At 36.2% G+C, this 27,433-nt stretch overlaps 1 protein-coding gene across 3 annotated transcripts in view; it reads right to left on the bottom strand.

The window, feature by feature from the left end:
- The window catches only part of MTHFD2L (methylenetetrahydrofolate dehydrogenase (NADP+ dependent) 2 like), a 132,399-nt gene that overhangs the window by 54,891 nt on the left and 50,075 nt on the right, over positions 1 to 27,433 (bottom strand). For 2 of the 3 annotated variants that reach the window (XM_063108208.1, XM_063108209.1), the window contains one exon: positions 15,819 to 15,911. In XM_063108208.1, the coding sequence (XP_062964278.1) occupies positions 15,819 to 15,911 (93 nt within the window). Of the gene's footprint in view, positions 1 to 13,184; positions 13,270 to 15,818; positions 15,912 to 27,433 lie in introns of those variants that run through there. The other variant, XM_063108210.1, reaches the window with a different exon arrangement.

Raw genomic sequence — 27,433 nt, 5'->3', positions numbered from 1 at the left:
CAGAGAAGAAGTATGACTTACATGAATTTATTCCAACCACAGTTATAAAGCCCACACTTATGAATAGTACTCATCAATTCTCAGGTTTTGTAACAAGGGTAAATAATTTTAAAATAAGCAATTACCAATTAACCAAATCAGAAGTAAATTTTGAGGAAATGCACTTAGGTGAAAGATGAAGGGACAGTGCCAGAAATCTTTTTCTGACTACATAAAAAGAAAGGACTTTCATAGAAAGTTGCCTGAGGAGGCACAACAGACATCTACCAACACAGTGATTCCTTCGTTCTCATCGCTCTCCTTCTGAACCAAAGCCACACCTAAAGCAGGTAGGCAGGTGCACAGTCAGATTCTCCACAACACATTTCAAACACCACCTCTGCATGGATTATTATGCAAATGATGCAGTGCATTTTGATCTCTAGATTTTTAACATTTTCAATTTTTCTTTGCATGATATCACTTTGTTTATTTTAAATTTATCTGTTTATTTTGGCAGCTGGACTGTACAGGGATCCAAACCCATGACCTTGGTGTTATAAGGCTGTGTTCTTACCAACTGAGCTAACTGACCATCTCAACTCTGCCTCTCACCAGCTATGGACTCTTGGACAATTTATTTTCCAGTTTGCTTACTCATAAATTGCTAATAATAACAACATCTTCCTTGCAGCAGTGTTGTAAAGCTTAAGAAAAATATATGTGGGAGATGCGCAGCATACTGCCTGGCACACAGAAGCTGCTTAATATGTAGTTGCTATTTATTGTTGTTGTTGTTATTATTATTATTATTATTATTATTAGGATGAATATCAATTTGTAGGCTTGAAGTAGAAAAGATTGAAAATAAAGCTGATTACCTGGGGAAAGTTTTTTCAATTTTCCTGGATTTTATTTAGATGTGTGGATGCTATTGCAAAGCCACAGCTAATAATGGCTAACTATAGAGCTAACAAAATTATTTCACTTTCTGCCAATCAACACATGTCTGGGAGAGACATTCAGCAATTCCACACACTCTGACACAACACAGGAATGATGACTGCACCTAAAGAAGGGCTCATGTTACTACCCACACTAGAAAGTAAAGCAACAGTATTTTCTGGTTCTTTCACTGAAGACGGTCGTCATTCCTCAGTTGTTTCTCTGCCTCCTCCCTACCTTACCTTTGAATTCTGCAGGTGCACGCCCTGAGTCAATGGTGGTGATGCAATGCCACACTAAACCTTCATGAAGTACAACAGCCCCAAACAAGGCATTAAAGAGACTTTAAGGCACAGTGGGTCCCAAAGAGATCATATGTCCCTGTAAAGACCCTCCTCATCTAGGAAAAAAGCTTAAACCAAGATAAGCACCTGACTTCTAAAGAAAAAAGTTTATTCATTCAACAGTGAGCTTTCTAGTCTTGACAGCAAGGTTCTTCATTAGGTATAAGAAATACAAAGATAAATAAGACATGGTCCTGGCTACTGGAGGTCACAATATAGTGGGAGTCACTTCAATGCTGTCCCATTATAACTCTTACTGATTACATGTTATCTAGGTCCTTTGTATTTCTATTCTTCTTCTTCTCTTTTACTATTTTGTTATACTTCAAAATTCACAATATGATCCTTGAGAGGACTTCTCTACTTTAATAAAGGCACCCATGTCATCTCATGTTACATGACATATTTAAATTTTACATAATATTAAGGCACATTTTATGCCTTACATGAGTGTTAAGTAGCTTTTTTTTTTTACAACTGTAAACTACAACTTGAAATAGGCTCATTCAAAGTAAGTTCTATTAAAAAATTAATAAACCTGGAAAGAGGTGAATCCACTAAAAGTGTGGTGGAAAAAAATGCCATAAGCCATTTCTTCAATGTAGTCCAGATGGCATTTATTGGAGTTACTTGAGGTGAGTAATAATATTTAAAGGACATATCCAAAATGGGTGCAGAAACCTTAAAGGAGATTTTCAATCATCTACTAATACATCAGGGAAAATATAATGGCTTTAAGCACCACTCTTTATTAGATATGAATTAATATTCTAGAACCTATCCCACTTTTACTAGCAAAGGGAGAGAGCTTTGAAACCATACTAACATGTAGACTCAGCATGTCATGAATTGCCTAGACCAGAGCCTCAGGAAAGTTGAATGGAGAGCACGGGTGTGGAAGAATAGAGACATGTGAGACCACAGAGAATAGACTGGATGGCTAGAAAAAAAACTACAGAACATATCCATAGCATATAGAAATTTCATTTTCAGGTCCTGGTTTTTAAAAAATAAGAGTGAATAAGTCAATAGGTGTTGCAAGCAAAAATTAGGCAACCCAGGCTCAGAAATCTGATAATCGAGCCATACAAGACTGAGAAAAAAATCTTTTTGTTTTAAAAAGTATTAAAATAATTAAATAACAGGCACAGGAAAATGCATAGTTACTAAAAACCAGGCTCTCCGTGATGGATAAAAATATCATGAAGATACAACAGGCTGTGAGAATTAAGCTGGAAAAAGAAGATCAACTGGATGACCTGGCCAAGCCCTGTGGAAACCTACTGAGCTAAAGTAAAGGCATTGAATGGTCATGACAAATCCATCACACACAGACTGGAAATGCAAGCAGGAACACAAGATCAGGCTGTTAGAAACATTTATTAATGAAGCTTCAGTTTATACATGTAAAAGATTCAATATTTATGAAGTTAAGTCAATCATTCCATTTTTAGGACATGATTTTGTCTCTACCATATGATATATTTTACTTTTTAAAAATTTTTTAAAAATTTATTTCTTTTTATTTTTTTTAATTGAATCATAATTGATTATACATATTTTGGGGGTTCAAAATTGATGTATGTTGTTCAAATCAATATTATTAGCATATATGTTATTACAAATTGTACTTATTCTTTATGCCCCATGTCCAATCTCTCCCCATCCTCCTCTCCCTCCCACCTCCCACCTCTGATAACCCTACATCTCTTCTCTCCCTCTGAAACAGTAACAGTTACTCTGTTGATCTGTTGCCTAGATGATCTGTCCAGTGCTGAGGGGGTGTGTTCAGGTCCCCCGCTATTATCGTAAAGTAGATGTGTCTTCTGCCACTCTAGAATGGGCTTTGTGGAGAGAGACATCCTCTTCTTTTCTTTGTTATCTCCTGGTGACTCTCCCTGTGTCAATGCACTTGAGTAGCTGGTGGGCCATCTGCACGGTGGTTGTGGTGTCTAGCTGCTTTTGCAGCAGCCGTGGCTATTGTGGTGGCTGTGGTGAGCCACTCACATGGAACTGGTGTTTTTGGCATGCTCCTTGCCTGGATGTGGGAGGAGGGTCATCCCGGATCCATGCCTCAGGATCCCAGATGGGCCCTGTGGCAGTGGCGGTGTGCCCTGATGAGGGAGGAGATGTCATCCCTGATTCCATACCTCAGGACCCTGGGTGGGCCCTGTGGCAGGAGTGGTGTGCCTGATTGTGGGAGGAGGGGTTGGTCCCTGGCTCCACCTGTTTTTACATTCTAAGATGTTGTTGTGGAACAGTTGGGTGGGAGGGGGAGAGGAGAGGGGTAAAGGAAATAGGGTGGGAGAAGGAAGAAGGAGAGGTGGCATGATTGAGGCCTGTGGCACCCCCCTCATTCATGCAGGGGAGATCAGGGGGCTTCCAGTGATGGCTTGGTCATTGCTGGCCTGAATGCAGATGTCAGGGGTGTGTGGCTGGCCCCCCACTGCCCCAGCTCAGGAGCCTGGAGTGTTTCCTGCAGCAGCTCGGTGGCTGTCACTGGGCTGGTTCCTGGTGTTGGGGGGGAGCATGGCCAAGGCCCTCAGCCCCCTACTGCCCTGGCTTGGGAGCTCAAGCCACTTCCTGCAGTGGCTCAGTGGTCGTCACTGGGCTGGTTGCAGATGTCAGGGGGCATGGCTTAGGTCCCCAGCCCTCCCTGCTCCCTGGCTTGGGGGCCCAGAGGACTTCCGGTCCTTCTAGGTTTTATAGGTGTTCTTTGGTGAATTGAGGCCTTTACTAGTTGATATCAAACTTTGTCTCTGGTCTGTGGGTATTTTGTTTTTTCTTTCAGCTCTATGTTGGATTATTCACTGTTCCCACCACTTCAACTCAACTCTGCACTGGAACTAATTTGTTGTCATTTGCTTACTTCTAAAATGGGAGAACTCCCTGTGGGGACCAGCACTTGGGTGCTGTGGTTGAGCTAAATTACTGCTTTGCTGCTGATTGCCTGGGGAAGTCTTTTTGTGCAGCTCAGGTTTTAATGGTTGACTTTGTATGTACTTCCTGGTCTCAATAGATCTGGTACACCTGGGTTGTGTAGAAACTCTGGCCTGGACCTGAGTCCTTTCAGCAAACTGCTCCCCCAACAGTTCTATATTTCTGACCAATCTACACAGAGTGGTCCTGAGATGATTAGAGGGCAGATCAGCCGTCCTTGCTGTGCCCCAGTGTTTCTCTGATGGCCCATCTCCCCCACTGCCCACACTGCAAACACTTCCCATGGAATGGTCCATGTACTAGTCCCTTGCGATGACTCACCAGCCTCTTGCTCCTTTTTTCAGTTGTTGTGTCTCCTTGTTCCTATGTGGGTCCCACTAAGGTCCTCTGCTGCCTCCAGACAACTTCACAGGAAGGGCACAGGTGCAGCTTTTGCCAGCTCTTGCTCCATGCACTAACTAGCTCCAGCCTTGAAGCAGCCAGGGTTCAAAATGGTGGGAGCAGTTCTTTCTCTCATCGTGGCTTCTCCTGCCTTCATGAACTCCGTAGGTCTCTCCTCCTCTCCCCCTGAGCTCTAGTGGCCCCAGCTTTGTTGTCATTGCTTTTTAATAATTGTAAATTGGTTGATTTGTGGGAGAGAGTGACACTGGGGACTGCCTTTTCCACCATCTTGACTGGAAGCCCCACGTGGTATATTTTAGTTTATCAAAGACATTTTGTCATGTTACTTAAACAGTACTTTCAAAGATGAAAAAGGTTGGAGTTAAGAGTGAACAACAGGTATGAAACAACAAAGCTTCAGAAAAATAGCATTTTTTTTCTTACACAACCAAAGTAAATGCTGAAGCAAGAATAGGCAGGCCCTCTTTCATTGGCATTGGTTATACAGAGGCAAGAAGGCAATGTTACAGAACTTACCATATCAACCAACATGCTTCAAACCTGCCAGAATAGGACTGTTCAATCCACACAATATAAATACACTTATTCTAGATGGTTTTATCCATGCTCCGTGTCTACTATCACTGATACTAATAACTTCCAAACCTGTTACTCTAAATTACAGCCCTCTCCCAAACCCAAATCCACATATCTCTACCCTCTACTGGACTTTTCCACCTGAGTATACCAAAAGTGTCTCAAACTCTACAAGTTCAAATTGAATTCATCTCCTTCTCCCACCCATTCATTTTTACTTCTCCCAAACCTTGCTTCCTTTCTACAAGACCAGTGCTCTAACCCCTGAGCTATGGAGCCATTGCTTCCTTTCTATATGGCCTTCCTTGTTAATGGTAACACCACATTTCTAGTCTCCAAAGCCAAAAAGTCTTTCTAGTCTACTTCTTATCTCTCCTTCTCACTGTCACCTACTCTTGTATTAGTTTAGAACCATATCAGTGTTTCTTCCAGTCTCATCTCTGCCCAGAGGCTATCAGAGCAACCTTTCTAAAATTTAAATATGATATTGCAGTGCTCACAGCTAGGTTACCTGTAAACTACATGACAAAATCCAAATCTCTTAATTTATTATGCTGTCTGTCCCCTTCCTAAATGCTCAGCTTCTTCTTTCACCACTCACAGACAGGCACCTGTCATTTTGAAAGAGTTAACATTTACTTTGATATATGCATAGCATTTAAAGCCCTAAGCTGCCAGATGTCTCCTTCCCTTTTACTCTGCCTAATGAATTCCCATTCATTCTGTGAGACAGAACCCAGCTCAATCATTTAATCTTCACAGTCAGTGGAACACAGCTATCACTCCCTCTCTGGTGATGCTCTCTCTGTCTATTTCTCTCTCTCTTCCTTTTTCCAGACAGATAGACAGACATATACATATCTAGGCACATACATAGACATATACAAATACATATAAAATATCACACTAGCAAACTGTATTATACTAATTTGTTCATACATCTTTATCCTCTGCTAGTCTCTGGGTTTCTCAAGAGCTGAAAGTATATTTTATGTATCTTCATTTTTGCAGCACCTGATATAGCGCTTAATGTGTAGTAGTGGCAAAATTAATCTGTTGAATGAGTGAATGAGCCTATGGAAACATGTACGTACTTACACACTGCAGCACTCTTTATAATAGCAATAAATTGGAAATAACATACTTGTCCATCAACAGAAAATGGAAACTCAGTCAATTATCACACAAGTAGTGCTACATGTCTTATCATAGGTGAATTTCTAAGTCATAATGTTAATCAGAACAAAGCTAGTTGCAGAAATGTATAATGTGGAGAGATTGAAAATATGCATAGCAATATTCACATCTGACAAATCAGGGTGGTTATTATATAGGTTACATTATATAGGTTTATATAGGTTTCCTTTTGCTTTCTTTTGTGCATATTTTAAATATTTCATAACATAAACCTTTTAAAGACCTGGCCATAAAAATATAACAAAGTGATAGTGCCAACAGCAAGAGACACTTTTGAAAGGGACCTCCTTGCTCCCTGCCCAGTGATATACATAAGTAACAAAGTAAAATTAAGTTTAAATGACATTTGACTTAACAATTTAAAACACATTTCTAAGTTCTGTATTTCTCCATAATAAAGAAAGACTGTGATCTAATGGTTCTTTACCAAAGAATTTCTTTTGGATATTGCTATTCATGCTTGTTTTAGTGTATGTATGTATAAGAGAGAAGAAACTCCAAAGAAAAAAATCAACCTCTGCTTACCATGTACTTACAACATAGAGTGAAAACACTTGGAGATAAGATTATAACGCTCTTTTTAAAAGTTCCTGAAATTAGAACAAGTTGAGAAAAAAATACAAGGGTCTCAGGAAAATGAAGAAAAAGAAATAAAGCCTTGGGATGGTTCTTAAGTGCACAATTTTGGGGGAATGTTTTTGCTTATTTCAGGCTAACATGGGTCAAGGAAAAATGTAATAGTTTTTTTTTTTTTTTTTACAGTCTATACCACCAAAGTATAAGCAACTTAAATAAGAAATCTTTTGGTGCTAGATGATAAAATTTCATATATTTTCATTTAAAGCATAACGTAATTTTAGTCATAAAGTCACAACATAATAGCAGACTGAAGGGAAGGGAAACTACATTCATTTCGTAGCCATTATGTGCTAGGCATTTAATTCTTATAGCAGCCTAGAACACTAATATTATCACGTCCACTTTACAAGAGTTGAAAATGAAACCCAGAGAGTTAGTTGCAATTTTTAAAGTTATAAACAAATTTGAAACCAAATCCTCCTTGCTTTAAAGACCACACTTCTTCCACTACAACACCCTGCCTCATGTTCAAGTCCTTTTCCCCTTATACCACAGACTACCATCTTCTCTTATGTATCCTTAAAGCTTACCAGTGTACTGATTTGTAATGATAACAGGCCTACAGAATGGGTTAAAGCTGATACATATGTATCTCCTTTGTATATGTTAAAGCTACTTAATAACATAGGTGTAAGGCATGCATGAAATATGTCTAAATATTATATACACATATGTAGCCTTTGTTATAAACAAGATTTAAATGTTAATTTTGTTTTTGAGAATATAAGTAACCACTAAAGAACTTAAAACCAATATGATAAATATTATAGGTCCCTTGGCCAAATAATCTTAGGTGTTTACACAGATGTTCACAGTTGTTTCACTAATTGTGAAAAAACAAAAACAAAAACAAAAACTAGGGACCATCTAAATGTCTAACAATCAAGAATTGAATAAATAAATTATATCTATAGCATAGAATACTATGGAGTCATTTGAAATCATGTTTTATAAGAATGCATTTTATGAAGACACATGGACACAGAGTAGAGCTACAAAATACAAATAGTAGTACAGGGTGAAGGAATTGTTTAAATATTTGGTTTACACATAAATATGAAATAGTACAAGGCCAAACATCAAATCGTTAACCCTGGTTCACTTTGTCTGGGATTATGGATTCTTTCCCTCCCTCTCTATTGTCCATGTTTTCTGGGTGTTGGCAGTAAGGATGTATTACTAACACCAGGAAAAAAATCAACAGCCAAGCTACTCTCTCATACACTGTCAAAGCTTGTTGTGCATCAGGGAGGCTTTCCTACTTGGTAACGTAGGCTCTGGGATGGACAGAGGAGCCTGGAATGAGCTGGGGTGGAAAGAGGAGGAAGAGAGAGAGAGAGAGAGAGAGAGAGAGAGAGAGAGAGAGAGAGAGAGAGAATAAAGGTCGGAGAGAAAAAAAAAAAACCAAACAAACCTTCACTGAAGTGCTTCAACCTTCCCTTTCCCATCATAAAGTCAGGTTGTTCCAACAAAAAGGAGAAGCAATACGGGATTCATCCAGGAAACCATAAAACGAACAGCTATGAACAAAGGTTGATGTCATCCGGAGAAGCTACAAATCTTAAGTAAAAATGAAGTTTTATAAAATTGGTCTCTTAGGTGTAAGTCACTTCTTAGACTAATTTACTTATTTTTAATATGACCAGTCAACTGTGACACTATGTTAATAACAAAAGTAACTAAGTATACTCCTTTAGTATGTGAAGTTGTAACTTAATAATCAACTGATACATTAGTTTTAAATTATTGTTTAAATACTGAGATATGAGAGCCTAAGAAGGACTAGCATATAACATATTAGCACATAACAGTTATTGAGTATTTACAATATGCTAGGCACTGTGTATGCTCTTTACATAACTGACTGGCTTAACTATACTATGTGAAAGGTTTTCACTCTTCTTCACACCATATCAATGGAGAGACTGGGGCTCAAAGAGATAGAATGACTTCACCAAGGTTACATAATCAGCAAGTGGCAGAGTTGGGATTAAAATCCTGGAATTCTCACATTAGCAAGGCCTATGCATTTATACTACTTTATACCATTAAAAAGGACTGACAAAATGGAGATGCATGACAATGTTAGGAAGGAGGAACTGTCAGAGGAGAAGCAGAGGTTAGCTAAAGGGGACAAGCTGCACAGTGAGAAATAGGATATGGGAAGAATGATAGTATAAGTGAAGCCATGAAATGTGCTGGCACCCACTCAGGAAGCACACAGGGCTGTAAGCGAGCAAGTTCCACTCCCAGGTTGCAAAAGCGGTGGACGGTGGAGCAGACTACTTCTATGCCCCACCTCTTGGAACTTTTCCGTGTCCTGGCAACCTGAAAATTACTAACCCTGCTCCAAGGGGGAGGAGATCCACCAGAGGGAAAACTCTATTGAGAACCTAGGATGATGTCTGATGGGAATGTATCTAAGACTTGATAATATAACAGGAGAAGTGGTGAAAGGAAATTAGTTGGTCACTTCATATTTTATGACTAGTAAGTATGAATATTCCATATTACTCTACTGAATCGCCCATTTACCCTGTTTTATATTATAGTGTCTGTCATTAAGAGTGTTGCAATAGACACGCTGGAGTTACAACTGTGAAGGTTCATTCATCGTGCTGAAGGGGATGGCTCAGTAGACAAAATGCTCAGTAGACAAAAATACTGTGACACTGTATCCAGAGGTTAACATGCAAGTGGCATTGACTCAGCAGATCATCTCCTGAATGAAGTTAGTTCCACAGAGTTAACTCAGATAGGTGGAAGGTTCTCTGGACAATGTCTGTAAAAAAACTCACCTGTCCTACCCAGATAATAAAGATTCCTAGAACTTTTACAAAGTCAGGTTGTCCCCCAGTTTGAGATATGAGAGAGTCCAAGAATTTTCTTACACAATATTAGAACTGATGCCCTGTTCTGGCTAGCTTTGCCTTCTTTATCACTAGCCTTGTACAACGACAATTTAGCCCTCCCCTAAACTACTCTTTTCCATTGAACTGTTTTAACACTCTTACTGTGCTTTGGATGTCTACAATAGTCTTTTTACTCTTTCTTCATCCTTCTTATAATTTCTTAGTCTTAACATTTATACTCAAATCAGTCCATCCATCCACTTAATGATAGGAAATACTCTCTTATGAAATATTTCACTTTTTATGGCTTTATCAACTACTTTACAACAACATACTAGGAATATTTAGCAGTTCCCCAAAATAATGCTATACTATGTAAGTCAACCAATAATTAGAATAATGATTCTATATTTTAAAAATTATATTCTATAAACATATCAGTTAAATTTGTATCAATTTGAAGAAGTCCTTGTTCCAGTTATAATCTCAAAATCAATGCAACAAACGTTTATTGGGCACCCATCACATGTCAGATATTATTCTAAGCACTTATCTACCAAGCTAAAACACACACACACACACACACACACACACACACACACACACACCAGGCATGTCCCTGCTATAGAATATGACAGACAACTATAAACGGGTATTAAGTATTACAGCCTTGACACATTAAAGTGCCCTAGAAACTGATTAATTCTATCTGTGCACTCAGAGAGGCAGCTTTGAGTAGGGACTTGAAGTCCCTTCTAATCGCAAAGTTGACAGGTCTGATTTTCATATCTGAGCTTATAACTTAGTCTAAATCTTAATTTTGAGGGGAGAAGTTTAAAAGGTAAGTGATACATAGTTACACACAGCTATAAGATTAGTACTATGAGAAATTGGAGATTAATATTAACATAACCCAATATTATTCATGCCTCAGGATCTTCACATAATTTCCTCTTTTACTTTATTTTTCTGCAAGCCCGTTTCAAGATTTCATCACCATATTCTTCGCTTTCATCTCTCAGGCATTATCAGTCTTTGACACATCACGCACTACCCCTCCTTCTACTCTTTCTGACTTCTCCTAGATGAGATTGCTTCCATATATGCTGACATTCTAGTTATGGCAGTCATCCAGCCCTCTCTGTTCCAACTACCTCTGCCATTAGATCACTATCTCCTTCTTTAATACCCACTGCTAATTGCATTTGTTTATTTCCCACACATAATGCATGATGTGGTCATTTCGGCAATACTTTACTCCTATTGTCTGATTGCATGGATTTTTTTTTATGTCATGTTTTTGCTATAATTTCACTCTTATTATTGTTATTTACCAATATCTACACGTTTCATCCTTAAATTCTCCAGGAGATTATTAATGTGGCAATCTTTACTTTATTTCTCATAAATTCTGAATTTTCTTACCCCAAATTTTCCATTAACCAAATATTGATTTCTTCAGGATGATTGCAGCGCTATGTACAGGACTGTCTTCCAGCATTTGGCTTACCTTTGTATCTAGTGAAAGGCATCACAATTTGAACACAAAGCCTACTGTCTGCTCAAAATGTCTTGGCCAGTATTAGAACAGTGTGTGCCCAACTTGGCTGTTGCTAAAATAGCTGCTCCCCTATTGACTGACTGGCGCCCTCTGGTGGTAAGAGGAGCTGTAGTGTCTCCTGGCTCCTACTCTGTTCATTTTGTATGGGCTTGATTCTTTCTTTACCTTCCCCTCCTTTATTTTTCCTTTTTCTTTCTTTTTCTTTTCCTGTCTTCTTTTTTAACACCTTGTACTCAATGCTCATTTAGGCCTATACAAAGGAATCTAACTCAAGGATGACAGTGTTGACATGACTTGTGACATAGGCTTGATTTAGTCGCAAGAAAATATCATTGATACTTCCAAGAGGATTGTGAGCACCCATTTGATGTTTGTAATTATAATAAAAAGAAAAAACAAAAACAAAAACAAAAACATGAGCATGAATGCATGCTGAGAGATTTTGCTCCACCAGAAGAAAATATTCATTCAATATTATAATGGATAATTGAGAAATAAGGACAGCTGAACTTAGGGTCAAATAACACCTTTTAAAGATAATGTAAATTTCATTACATCTAAAGTTAAAGATGGACAATGATGACCACTCAAATTCCTCTCTACTCAGCAAATTTTGAATCTTGTGTGTGAATACAAGTGTTTCTAAAAAGAAACTTTTTTTTTTTACTCTATGAGGAGCAAATTACTACTCCTGGAGTTATCACAGATATATTCTGAGTTCCAGAAAAGGGCCTATATAAAAATAAGAAATTGAATTAAATTTGGTTGAAATTAAACTATCATTATTCTTTTCATAAAACTTAATTTCTTCTGTAATATTTACTCTGCCCTCACAGGTTTGTAAGTACTCATCAATTCAAGTTTAAAGTCCAGAAATTACCAATAACATCTAATTGATAAGTAAAATGAAAAAGGCTCTCATCAAGCCTTGGATAAAACAAGAACTGTAACAATTATCCACAACACAGAAATACTATGTGGTAAGAGTAAAAGCAAAAATAAAGGGTAGAATCATTTTACGTGTTTGAATATATAACAAACTAGAGAAATACCTAGGTCCATCAAACAGAACTGCAATAACTTTTCTATTTCTACTCTTGCCCCTCTGGAGTCAATTCTCCCTGACACAGCCTGAGGGATCCTTTAAAAACATAAGTCAGGCCATGTCAATCTCTTGCTCCCAGCCATTCTTGGCTTATATCAAAGTCCTCACCATGGCCTACAAGGTCGTACGTAAGCTAACCGTAGCCGCCTTCCCAAAAGCTTTTCCTACCAGTATCCTTGTGACGTACTAATGTTTAACTAAAATTAGAATAATATAATAAACCCTCAAATATCTACATTCTGGAACAAGCCAAGTGTGCTCCTCCTTAAGGACTTTTTATTTGCTGTTCCCTCTACTTGGAACGCTCTCCCTCCCACATGCTTACTTGATCTGTTTCTTTATTTCATACAAATCAGCTTCAGTTAGTGTCCCCGCAGGAAACAGAACCCACCTCAGACCTTCATATGAAGAGAAATTCATGAAGGAACTTTTACAGAGGTATGTTCGGAATTAAGAGACCAGAAGTGGCAGGGGTAGGGAACAGTGCTATTGCAGGCCAGTGAGAGCCAGAGCTGTAGGGGAGAGACTGCCCAGCGAAAGCCATGCATAGGAGGAAGTAGAAAAGGGTAGGAGCAGAAAAGAGAAGAGGAGAAATACACTGAGCTGATCTTTCTCTCCTTCTCTCTTGGATCTCCAATTGGTGCCGGCAGCAGAGAAACACAGGCGAGGCTGTCCTTATTAGTCAGCCTCCCTGGGCCACAGCAGGGCAGGGCAGGGCAGAGATTGGATCTGGTGGGCAAATGAAGAATGGCCAAGACAAGGACTCTAGTCAAAACAGTCCTTGTCCTTTCACAAGAAAGATCTTCACTGATCAATATGTCTAAAACACTACCCCATGCACACTCTATTCCTTCGCCCAACTTCATTACGGCACGTATTATTACCTGACATTATATTGCATTGTTTATTTGCTCTCTCTCCCACTAAAATACAAGCTCTACAAGGGCTGGGATTTTGTCACTTGTATTCACTGCTGCATTCCTCCAATTTAAAACAGCTTCTGCTGCATAGTAAGAGTTAAATGTTTATTGAATGAATAAATGAATTTAATACTCCCGTTGCTATTTGAAAGTATTCATGTTTCATTAAAATGAGAATAATACAATAAACTCTCAAATATCTGTAAGTGAATTATTCATTCGATAGCCCCCTCTATACTCAGTACCTTCTACATTCTAAAATATTTTTCTTCTTAAATTACCCTATAGAACAAAACAAAAACATTTAGATCAATTTAATATTGCTTTTATAATAAATATTTGTACATATATATACACACACATTATATTTCATAAAGCTTCCTTTCATACATTAAAATATAGAATAACAGAATCTCAGAACCGGAGGAAACATTAATCTCAATGAGCCTGTACTACTCTCCCACAACTCATGGAAATCTGATCCCCAGTGTGACAGTTTGAGTCACGGGGGTGGATTCCTCATGAATTGATTAGTGCTCTCCCTAGGTCAGGGAAGTAATGAGTGAGTTCTCACTCTATCAGTTCCCACGAGAGCTGGCTGTTTAAAAGACCCTGGTTCTCTCTCTATCTCTCTCTGTTTCCTCTTCCCATGTGATCTGATTGTACCTGCCGTTGGCTGCCGTTTTCCACCACGAGTAGAAGAAGCCTGAGGCTCGCACCAGATGCAGGTGTCCCAGAATCATAAGCCAAATATACCTCTGTTCTTTATAAATTATCCAGTCACAGGTATTCTGTTATAGCAACACAAAATGGACTAATACAGAGCTCAACCCTGTACTCAGTACATGGTCATTCTCTACAATGGTCCTAAATGGTTGGGAGTACAGAAGGAAAATAATACCTCCTCCAGACAGCATATGTTCAAAATAATTACCATTGTTTGTATGTGTTTTTAGCAATGATATTTTAATTATTAAAATATTATTAAAATATTTTAATAAGGTTAAGACGGAATGAGATTTTTTCGTCATTCAAAATAGAGCAAGAGTTAATAAAAATTGGAAAGTAATTTCTCCAATTTTAAATTAAAATTAAAGACAGTTTTTAACTGTCTTCCTAATCAGTGCAATGATAGGGACTTGCTATCTCAAGAAATGGTAACTTTGATGCATCTTATTATTATAAAGGTTTGGGTTTTGTTGGGGTTTTTTCCTTATGATAAAAAACAAAACAAAACAAAAATAATTGTATCTTCTTTAAGTCATGCTTTCTTTCTTCCAGAACAATTACCCTCAGTTTATCAGACCAAACTTCATTTGTATCTTTTGTGGAAATGTTATCATCCTAGATGATTTCCTTTGGATATGGTCTAGTCCTCCAATTTTCCCTTTAAAGTCTAGACTCTAGAGCATAATTCTTCAGCCTGGTTGTGGCCAATGCAGCATAATGGTTGTCTATCTCTTCCCCTTACCTGGACATTCTATTTTCATTAATGCAACTTAAAAGTACATTTTTAAAAGAACCAGCCCAAATGTCCATCATCGGATGAGTGGATACGGAAAATGTGGTATATCTACACAATGGAATACTACTCAGCTATAAAAAAGAATGAAATACTGCCATTTGCAACAACATGGATGGACCTAGAGAGAATTATATTAAGTGAAACGAGTCAGGCACAGAAAGAGAAATACCACATGTTCTCACTTATTGGTGGGAGCTAAAAATAAATAAATAAATTCACACACACTCACACACAAAAAAACCGGGGGCGGGGGGGAGAAGACACAACAATTAGAATTCCTTGAAGTTGACATGACAAGCAAACAGAGGGGACATTGTTGGGTGGGAGGGGGGAGGGAGGAGGGAGGGACGTTTCCATAATGGGCCACAATAATCAGCCACGTTGTATATTGACAAAATAAAATTTTTTTAAAAAATGAAAATAAAAAAATTAAAAATAAAATAAAATAAAATATATTTTATATGTTTCAAAAAAAAAAGTACATTTTAAAATTTTTTTGCCACAGCCACAATACATTATTGACCCACACTGATCTTTTTCTGTAAATGCTGCTCAATCATGTTTGTCAAAGCAATTGACAAAGTGCACAACTGTTCTTGTGCTTATTTTGTTATCCCAAAGGCTGTTTGGGTTTTCCATAATGAAGGAACAAATGCTCACATAGGCGTGATGGACTAATATGATGACTGTCAAGAGACAGAATCCAGTCTACAGAAGTTAGTCATACATATACCCAACAGTCCCAAGAATTCGTTCTTTCAAACATGACAGCAATTAGGGCAGGATTTACTCTGCTCTGACATTCCACCAAATAACAGTCACTAAGGACTTACCTGTAGCTACTATGATAATATCTGCCAGCTGAGTATGGGTCTTCAATTGTTCTTTGGGGGTATATCTGTGCACTATTGTCACAGTTGCATCACCTGGAATGCAGAAGAACTTCCATTAATGATTACTGAGCTTTTTCAAATTTTAACAATGCTCTAAATCTAGAGGAGTTTCATCTATCCTGAGTACAAAAGGTGCCCTGACATGATTAAATCACTTTGAGAGAAAAAGCTAGATAAGGAAATCTAAATAAATAGAAATATTGTATTCTCCAACTAAATGAATGGAAAATTAAATGAGGCCAAATAAGGGTAAGTGCTGATCATCACAGGAGAGCCGTAAGGAGGGTCCTGGAAACTCAGGATTTGAAAAATTCTGTATTGACTGGTTAATATGTTGGTGTAGGGGACACTCATTGGCTTGTTAATGACAGATAAACAGATACTGAAAATGACAAGATATGTGCACTAAAAATGGGACAAAATAGGTGAGAGATTAATTCTGCCTTGAGAAGGTGTCTAGGAAGAGTTCCTAAAGGAGGCAAGATAGTTTTTAGGTTTTAAAGCAGGAACAGGAGTATACTAATGGAGGAAAGAAGAAAAGGGCATTCTGAGCTAAATGAATATCAGGAAAAAACAAACCAACTTTGAAATTATGTTTTTAGGAAATGGTGAAGAGGTCTACAATATAATAGGGAGTTTTCATATGAAAACTTTATAGTAGAGTGAGGGATGAATAAAGAGGTAAGCAGCCTGAGGGATTGAAATGCTTAAAGTGTGAGCCAACGAAGAGGACGGAGGGGAAGGAGGGGAGGAGGAACAGTCCTATAAGAATGTGGCTGTGTGAGACGATCTCTTCTTTTCTCCTGGATGATGTGCAAATGCTACACAGTTAGCAAGAACAACTGCACATCTCCGTTTTAGAAAAACTAGAGAACATATTTTCCGCAGGCTGCAAAAACATGTAAGAGTTACCAAAAGCAGTAGTTAGCAGGTACCATGCAGGGAGAAAGGCAGCAAAGTACAAAGAATGACAAGATGGTCAGGAATGGCAGATACCTGAAAATGACAGCAAAATGTACCTCCTGAAGGTGAAGGTTTACCCCAGATTGTAAAAAACTACATCTTTCTTAATTACAGCAGAGAGAATAGAAATAAAGGCAGAAGAGCCTTCCTGGACCCTGTATAGTTCAGAGTAGCTGGTAACACAAAGACTCACATATTGGAGCCATTTCAATAGGAAGCAGTCTGGCTCTGTGAAACTGTACACCAAAAAGTAAATTTTATTATATTCAAGTTTTTAAAAAGTAAATAAAAGGATATATTTAAAAAGTGCCAGAACCAAGAAAAAACAAGAAAAATGAAAGAAAATTAAAGAATTTACCAATATACCCATAAACTCAGTAAAAAATGTTGTCATAGAAAAGTTAAACATTATCATCAAACATTATGCCAAAATTTTTAAAAATCAGAACTTAAGATTATAAAAACTGGAGGTAAAAGACTTGAATACATACAAATTGACCCATAATAGTCAAAACTGAGACTTTTTTTAGTAAAGTTCCTGGGTTTTAAATATTTAAAAAAATGAATCCTATGAGCAACCAGTCAAAAATTCAGATTTCTACATTTAATTCTAGAAAATAACAGAACAATGCCTACAAGGGACTCATATAAAGAAAGTGGGAGTCAAGGATTTTATTACAGTCAAATCTACCTCCAAGATTAAAAGTTGGAAACAATTCTGAAAATGCAAGAACTCAGAGAATATTGTTCCCACCGGTCTTTCCTGAGGAACATGCTAAAAGATGCACCTTAATCAAAATATGTCTCAGAAAACTGGCAAAAGAACTGTTGGGGAATTTTAAATATATTTAATTACAGAACTAAGACAAAAAAAGTGTGAGGATTGGGGTGACAGTATGCTATGTTTTGAATGTCTGTGTCCTCCCAAACTGATGTTGAAATTTAATTGCCTTTGTAACAATAATAAGAGGTGAGGACTCTGCCATCATGAATGAATTAATGCTGTTATGATGGAAGTGGGTTCCTTATAAAAGGACAAGTTTGGCCCCATTCAGTCTTGCTCTCGTACTCTCTTGCTCTCATACTCTCTTGCTCCTCTCCCTTCAACCATGGGATAATGCAGCGAGAAGGGCATCATGAGATGTCAGCACCTTGACCTTAGACTTCTCAGCCTCCAGTACTGTGAGGAAATAAATTTCTCTTCTTGCTAAATTACCCAGTCTGTGGTATTCTGTTATGGCAGCATAAAACAGACTAAGACTCAGACAAATGTAAATGCTATTTGCTTTGACTATGTAGAAATAACGCAACTAAAAAAATTAGAATGGGAAGGGTAAAGATGAGAAAGTTTTCTGATTGACTAATATATAATAAAGGAAATCAACAAATATTATTTAAAGCTGACCAACCAAGTAATAGAAGTATAAGAATATTTAAAAGCATAAACACTATAGAAGATCATTTTTATTGGCAAATATCAGGTAGGAGACAAAAGAAATGGAATTGGAGAGGAAATGGAAATATTCTACCATTTCTTTTATTAGAATATCAATAGATACCATACAAAGAAATAAGGAATTAAGAGTACTATATGAGGGTACTTCAAAAAAGTTCATAGAAAGGTTCATATTATCTTTCAATTCTATTTTCCATGAGTTCTTTGAAGTACTCTCTTATAATGTTGTAATTATTAAGATAACCAAATCAGAAAAAGCATACACACACACAAAAATGTACAAATTAAAACCATAAAAAAAAACATTAAAGAAAATAATATGATAGTTCTGAATATATGTATGGTCAGAACTATCATGTGTGTGTGTGTGTGTGCGTGTGTGTGTGTGTATACATATATATTTTCTTCCCTTAAAAATCTCAATTGGCTTTATTGTGATTCTAGAATTGGACAACATGTTGTTCCATAAACTAGAATAAGTGTTTCAATTAGCCAAGCACAGAAGTTGGTTTTATAGACAGAAAAAGGCTAAAGAAAGTGGTTACAATGAACAAAAAGCAAATTGGTCATTTCAAAGTTAATTTCCTTGAAAGGTGGTGACAGGAAGACAGAATAATAGGAAAATAACAACAGGTTACCTTAGGCTATCTCTTTTGCATAAGGATTAAAGCAAGGGGTACTTCATTATCATACCTACTGAAGATTTAAACTAGCCTGTTCAAGAAATTACCTGTTATCTTTTTCTTGACTTCTCATAAGGTCAAACCACAGCTTCAGTGACATGGAATTTAGCAGGGGTGACTTCATTTAGATTTTTAGTCTGGTCTTTTGGGACTTAGTGTAGAAATTTAGTTCAAAACAATGGCCTCCTATAATTTTTATTTAACAATTACTCCCTTTTGGTCAGGCTCTTACCGAGGTGAGAGTGTGACCAAAATGAAGGGCATTAGAACCACACTCAGTTACTACCATTCTGGGTTCCTGGTCTTGTTGGAAAAATACAAAAATAATTTTCTCATAAGCCTGTTTTGTCCTTGAAGTAATATTTTGTCTTTGAAACAATATTTGCTTGTTACACTGGTCTCTAATCACTACTTGCATTTTTGGCTTCTGTAACCGAGCTGCTTGCTTATCTGCCTAGACCACATGAATTCCAAGAAATGAAACTTACTGCTATGTTAGCCTTGTAAATGTGTCATCTATAAAAGCTTTGTAAGACTTGAGCTTGGGGTCCAGATTTTCGAGAATTAGCTTGTCTGGTCCCACCAGCATAATAAATACCTGACTCTCCAACCCTCTGAGTGCCGACTGCTTCTCTGTTGAAGTCCGTCTGTTTTGTAACAGTCTCAGCATGCCATTCATAGTTAAGTTGTCCTTATTATCATGCATTTCTTTGCCTTTTGCCAACCATATATATTTATCATAAAAATAAATATAAATATTCCTAAGTCATCTATTTAAAAGAACAATATTTTCAAACTGACACAAAGCAAAATGTAATTTTATACTATACTAATTCTATACAATATAAAGACAACATAAAACAAAGGTATTCAGAATTCAGAAATGTTGAAAACAAAATATGAGCAAACATATAGCAGAAAAATTACAAAAAAGGATGATGCTTTTTATTGTAAAACAAGGAGAAATTCACATTAAATAGGACAAAAAGGTACACATTATAAAACAAAGCGGTGATTCATATGAAGATATGAAATAAATATTTAAGTAACAAAAAGAGAAATAGAATTCATAAAGCAGAAATTACAGAAGATACATATATAAACAGAAACACACTGTATTTGCTAAGTTTAATTTACCTTTCTCAATTCATAACAGATCAAGGATAAAAAAATGTAAATAGTGTACATTAGTGTACATATATAATATAGCAAACTCTGCAAATAGATAATATATTTTCTTTTTATGCACCCAAACACATGAACATTTTTTAATAATGGTATAATTTTGGCTACAAAGAAAGTTTTAATTATTACAAAAAAGTAAATAACTAGATAAATGATAAAGAATTTTCTTTGATCACAACTCAATGAGCTTATAATTATTGACAAAACCAGAACTAAAAAGGCCCTTCTATTGTAAGTTAAAAAAATATCCTACTTTGAACAATTCTTATGTCAAAAGAAAACACAAAACAACATTGCATAATGTCTAGAAATATTTACAATGAAAGCACTTCATATTCGATCTATAAAATAAATATAAAGCAATTTTTAGAGAAAAATTCATAAACCTAATTATACCAATAAAATAGAAATTAGAAAGAAAAAAGAATCAACCATTTAACTTAGATAAAGAACAATAAAATAAACAAAAAATTATAAAAGATTAATAAAAATAAAAGTTAAAATGTATTTGACAAATAAGTGAAAACTGGAATACTATTAGGAACATTCAGAGAATTCAATAAATTAGGCAAAAAAATGAATATATGGAAGTAAACAGCTTTCATATATAACAACATGTTAAAAGATATATTACTAGAAAAATCTCTATTATAATAGCAGTACAAAAGATACAATACTTAGAAATAAGCTTAACAAGAAACAAGCAAACTGTATGTGGTAAAAGAAAATCTCAAGAATAACACTAAAAGACATAAATAAGACAGGAACTAAAAAGATAAACTATATTCTTGGATAGAAAGATTCAATACCATAAAGATGACAATTCTCCCTATGTTCATTACAAATGTAATACAACTCCAGTTATGAAAATAGCACTTCCTTTTCTTTTTTTTTGGAATCATATAATTTGACACTAAAGTTAATATGCAAAAAAATAAAATAACCAGGAAAACTTCAAAAAGTAAGAACAATGAGAGGTAATTAGTAGTACCTGATTTCTTTCTCATTTTAGTTAATGTAGCACCTTCTGCCCAATTACTTAGGGTAAAAGTCTATGAGTCTCCCTTAATTTTTCTCTTTCTTTCACACACTATCAACAGATGTAGAGTATATATTTACAGCCATCTCAAGGCACCAAAATTATGATGCATCCTCTCATCTCTGTCTTAGTCCAGTCCTCTTGTATTTGGAAAGGTTCCCTTACACCTCAGCAACCCATTCAAGTGCTCTCTAGTTCCAAATAAGAGCACCCCAAATCCCCACAAAAATCAAAATCAAAACCAAACCAAAACCAAAACCTTCCATTCCATCAGTACTGATGATTTCAGCAAGTAATTGAGATATGTATAATAATCCAGTAAGTTGTACACACATATAATTAACAATCCAAAAAGTTTCAGGCAAAAGAAAAAAATACTGGGATGAATTTCAATCTGCATAAAAAGATCTTTTAGGTAACTCCACTCCCTCTTCAATAATATCAGGTTAATTTGATACTCCTAAGTGAATTTGGCTGGTGATATCCATGGAAAATATCAAAGTCATATTTAGACTTCATTGATTAGAGTTTATGACTATAGTGATAACAAACTATGGAAAGGCTCTAAGGCTGCTATTTGGTAGACCTGATGATTCTAGCAAAAGAGAGGTGAACCTAAGGAGCTTAAAAGCAATCATGTTCAAATAATGCCTCAGACTCTTCTGCCTCTGACCCTTGCTGGTGAGCTCCTTGATACCTATTCCTGGTCCTGACACCTAGCTTTCCTGCTACCTATATTCTTATTTAACCCATCTTACTTGACATTGTGAAAATTGTTGTCATTCCTATGAGTATTTCAATTCTGATCCCTCATTAATTATCTAAGGTTTTTCCTCTGGCTTACTGTACCTAATCCTTTCTCTCTCCTCAGCTTTTTCTCTACGATAACCAATACTAATAAGTTGCAACAGCTACTCCATAGAATGATGCATATCTCTCTAACTCTCAGATGACTTCCCATACTCAGTTGTATCCCCTTATAATACATATGACAACAGCCTGGGTGAGAGCCTAATTTTCTAACTATCACACAGACTCAGATAAAATTGTTTTATAAGCAGAGTCTTAAACAACTATTTTGTGCCCAGTGATTTACATCATGTTTCTCAGACACAGGGAGAATAAAATACTCAGAACCTATCTCCTAGAATCTTAGAGTTTTGTTAGAACTCAGTAATTAACTGGTGGGCAAGATATATTTTTTATTGTATAAAAGTCCACAGCCAATCAAGAATTGTCTACTGGGAGCCACCTGAGCAGTTTTCTAGACTATTGCTACCTCTTTAATTTATATGGAATATGTTGTAGCAAAGATTTGTTTTCAATGAACATAGAAAGCCAATTTGAGGAAAATAATATTTGCTATTAAAAACAAAACTAGAACAAACAGCACAGTCTGCTTCATTTTTAAGTTTCTTTTGTTGTTGTTGTTTTTGTTAAAATTATCTAAATGTGGAGTTCACTTTTGTTGAACTCCATTTTTGAACTCCACATTTGAACTCCACATTTCTAGGCTTGTACCTGAATTGGCAGGTGAAGCAAAATGGCAAACACAGTCTGAGCTAGAATCTCACGTTTGGGTTTTGCTTTGTCACTTTCTCTGTATTAGGGAAAACTGTGTCCTTTCCAATACATTACCTCATATCATGGTCTGGTTTAAAGCAGAAATCACTGAAAGAAAATTGCAAAAAGGAAAACTTGGTAGCCCTCAACAGAACAGCATCCAAAGGAGAAAAGAAGCCTGAATTCTGTTTTGGACAAATTCTGTTTAGGCCTCTACAGAGGCCTAAAGATTCTGGATTTGAACATGTATTTATATCTCTCTCCATAAGCTGCTATTGCATCTTCAAGCAAGCAAGCAAATAAATAATTAAAGCAGTACTAAGAGGGAAGTTTACTGCAATAAATGCTTACATGAAAAAAGTAGAAAGATTTCAAATAAACAACCTAACATTGCACGTCAAGGAAAAAGAAAAGCAAGAACAATCCAATCCCAAAATTAGTAGATGAAAAGAAGTAATAAAGATCAAAAGAGAACTAAATGAAATAGAGACCAAAAAAATGACAGAAAAGATTGACAAAACAAAAAGTTAGTTTTTTTTTTGAGAAGGTAAACAAAATTGACAAACCACTAGATAGACTAATAAATAAAAGAGAGAAGACCCATATAAAGAATATCAGAAATGAAAAAGGGAGACATTACAACAGATACCACAGAAATAGAAATGATCATTAGAAGCTGGAAAATATAAAGAAAATGGATAAATTTCTGACCTACCAAGACTGAGCTAAGAAGAAATAGAAAACTTGAACAGACCAATAATAAGTAACAAAATTGAATCAGTAATCAGCAGTATCCCAGCAAAGAAAAGCCCAGGACCAGATGGCTTCACTTCTGAATTCTACCAAATTTTTAAAGAAGAATTAATACCAATCCTTCTCAAGTTATTTGAAAAAATTGAAGCAGAAGGTATTCCCCCAAACTCATTCTATGAGGTCAGCATCACCTTGATATCAAAATCAGTCAAACAGAAAAAAGAAAATAAAAAAGAAAACTAGAGGCCAATATCTTTGATGAACACAGAAGCAAAAATTCTCAAAAAAATACTAGCAAACAGAATTCAGCAGCACACCAACAAGACTGTACACCATAATCAAGTGGGATTTATCCCAGGGATACAAGGGTGGTCCAATAAATGCAAATCAATAAATGTGATAAATCACATCAACAAAATGAAGAACAAAAACCATATAATCACCTTAACAAATGCAGAAAAAGCACTTAACAAAAAACATCCCTGCTCTCAACAAATTAGGAATAGAAAGAAAGTATCTCAACACAAGAAAGTCAATATATGACAAACCCAAGCTAACATTGTACTGAATGGGATAAAATAGAAAGCTTTTCCTCTAAGAATAGGAAAAAGACAAGGATGCCCACTCTCACCACCCCTATTTAACACAGTATTGGAAGTTCTAGCCAGAATAATTAGGCAAGAGAAAAAAATAAAAGGCATCCAAACTGGAAAAGAGGAAGTCACATTGTCCCAGCTTGCAGATGGCATGATCTTATATATAGAAAAATCTAAAGGCTCCACCAAAAAACTTAGAACTGATAAACGAATTCAGTAAAAATCAGGATACAAAACAATATATAAAAGTCAGTAGTGTATCTATACACCAACAACAAACTAGCAGAAAAAGAAATCAAGAAAGCAATCCCATTTCCAATAGCTACAAAAAAAAATAAAATACCTAGGAATCAGCTTTACCAAATAGGTGAAAGATCTCTAGAATGAAACCTCAAAGCACTGATCAAAGAAATTAAAGAGGACACAAAAAAATAGAAAGACATTCCATGTTCACAGGTTGGAAGAATTAATATTGTCAAAATGACCATACTAACCAAAGCAATCTACAAATTCAATGCAATCCCTATCACTATCAAAATAGCAATGACATTCTTCACAGAAATCGAAAAAAAAATCCTAAAACTCATATGCAACCACAAAAGTCCCCAAATAGCCAATGAAATCCTGAGCAAAAACAATAAAGGTAGAGGCATTATACAACCTGGCTTCAAAGTATACTAAAAAGTTCTAGTAACTGAAACAGCAAGGTACTAGCATAAATACAGATATATGGACTAATGGAACAGAATAGAGAACACAGAAATAAATCCACATATTTACAACTAACTGATCTTTGGCAAAGGCACCAAGAACATACGTTGGGGAAAGGACAGCCTCTCCAATAAACGGTGCTGAGAAAACTGGATACCCATATGCAGAAGAATAAAACTAGACCCCATCTCTCACCATGTACCAAAATCAACTTGAAATGCATTACAGACTTAAATGTAAGACCTGAAACTATAAAAGTACTAGAAGAAAACAAAGGGGAAACACTCCAAGATATTGATCTTGGCAAAAATTTTACAGAAAAGACTTCTACAGCATAGGCAACAAAGCAATAATAGACTAATGGGATTATGTCAAACTAAAAAGCTTCTGTACAGCAAAAGAAAAAAACAACAGAGTGAAGAGGCAACTGGTAGAATTGGAGAAAATATTTGCAAACTATTCATTCCACAGGGATTCATATCCAGAATACACAAGGAACTTAAACAATTCATCAGCAGAAAACCAAATAATCCAATTAAAAAACAGGCAAATGAGCTTAATTCACATTTCTCAAAAGAAGATATAGAAATGGACAAAAAGTATATGAAAACATTCTCGAAATCACTAATCATCAGAGAAATGCAAATCAAATCACAATGAGATATCATCTCACCACAGTTAGAATCGCTATTATCAAAAAGACAGAAAATAACAAATGCTGGTAAGGAGGCGAAGAAAGGGGAACTATTATATACATTGTTGGCACTCCCATGTTTACTGCAGCACTATTGACAATAGCCAAGATATGGAATCAACCTAGGTGTCTGTTGACAGATGAATGGATTTTTAAAATGTGGTATATATACACAAAGGAATGCTACTTGGCCATGGAAAAGAATGAAATTCTGTCATTTGTGGCAACATGGATAAGCCTGGAAGACATTATGTTAAGTGAAATAAGCCAGGCACAGAAAGATAAATACTACATGTTCTTACTCATACGTGGGAGGTTAAAAAAAAAAATGTTGAACTTTTAGAAGCAGAGAGTAGAACTGCAGTTACTACAGACTGAAAAGGGGAGGGGGGAGGGGTATATTAAGAAGTTGATTAATGGACACAAAATTACAATTAGAAAGAAAAAATAAATTCTAGTGGTATACAGAAGTGCTAGGCATCTATAACCACAATAATTTGTTGTACATTCTCTAATGGCTAGAAGAGAGGAGCTTAAATGTTTTCATCACATAATAAATGTGATTATCACGAAATGATAATTTTTCGATGATGAATTTGCTAACTACCCTGATTTGATCACTATGAATTGCATAGTATTGAAATATAACTCTGTACTCCATAAATATGTACAAATACATTTCAATTAAAAGAAAGAAAAATAAATAAATAAAATAAAACTAAAAATACACCTTTCTACAGAAAAATTCTCTGAAGAAGCTAAATGCAATTTTAAAAGGTGGTCAGGGGCAACCTGAAGAGGTGACATTTGAGGAGAAAACTGATGGAAGGGAGGTAAGAAATTATATAAATAGCTTGATTAAAAAAGAAAAAAAAAAAAAGAACATTCCACGGAGAGGGAAAAATAGGTGCAAAGTCCCTGAGACCTGAGTCATGAGGACATATGATGTGTTCCAGGGAGGAAGAAGGCAGAAAGCAGATGTGCCTAGAAGACAGTGATGGAGGGTGAGAATGGGAAGGAAATGAGTTAGGAGATGTAGCCCAGGGTCAGATCACATATGGTCTTGCATATCGTGGCAAGGAATTTGGATTTTATTCTGATGTTATATTGTTCCGGGTATTATGAGAAGCTATGGATAATCGAGACCTACTATGCAGAAAATAGACTGCGTATGGAAGATGGAACAAGATGGGATGCCAGGAAACCATTTCATAAATATTGTAGTGTTCCAAGTGAGAGATAACAGTTTTCTGCACCAGGATCTCATTAGTGGAGGTGGTGATATCACAGGTATATTTTACACAGATTTCTAATGGATCAGACATGGGGTATGAAAGAGAGTAGTCAAGGATGGACTGAGCAACTGGGTGAACTGATGATGCCACTTACTGAGATGGGGAAGGCTATGGGGAATGAAATTAGGAGTGGAAGTTTGTATATGGTAAGTTTGAAATGCTCATTGGCCATCTAAGTGGAGTTGTTAAGTGGACATTAGTTGTATGGGGCTAGAGTATAGGAGGGATACAGATGGTACTTAAAGCTTTGGGGCTGCAAAGGATTACCAAGAGAATGGCTATGGAGAAAGAAGTCTTGGGCTCAATTTTTGAGCAGTCATTCTCAACCCTGACCACATTAGATTCCACTACTGAACTTTCTAAAAAATACTGATGCTCAGATCCAACACCTAAAGATTCAGATTTAATTTTGTTCTGTGTTGGGCTCAGGCAGCTACCTGAGGGTTCTTCACAAAGTTCATGGAAAGATGCCCAGTATTTTTTAATTAAATTGTTCCATGAACTTTTTGAAGTACCTTCATATTTTAAAAGCCCCCTGATGATTCTAGAGTGGGCAGCTAGGATTGAGAGCCACTGGTTTAGAAGTTGGGGACAGAAGAATGACCCAGAAACAGAGA

Source organism: Cynocephalus volans, chromosome 9 (assembly GCF_027409185.1).
Source record: "Cynocephalus volans isolate mCynVol1 chromosome 9, mCynVol1.pri, whole genome shotgun sequence".
NCBI lineage: Eukaryota > Metazoa > Chordata > Mammalia > Dermoptera > Cynocephalidae > Cynocephalus > Cynocephalus volans.
This window is presented reverse-complemented; position numbering and strand designations above follow the sequence as displayed.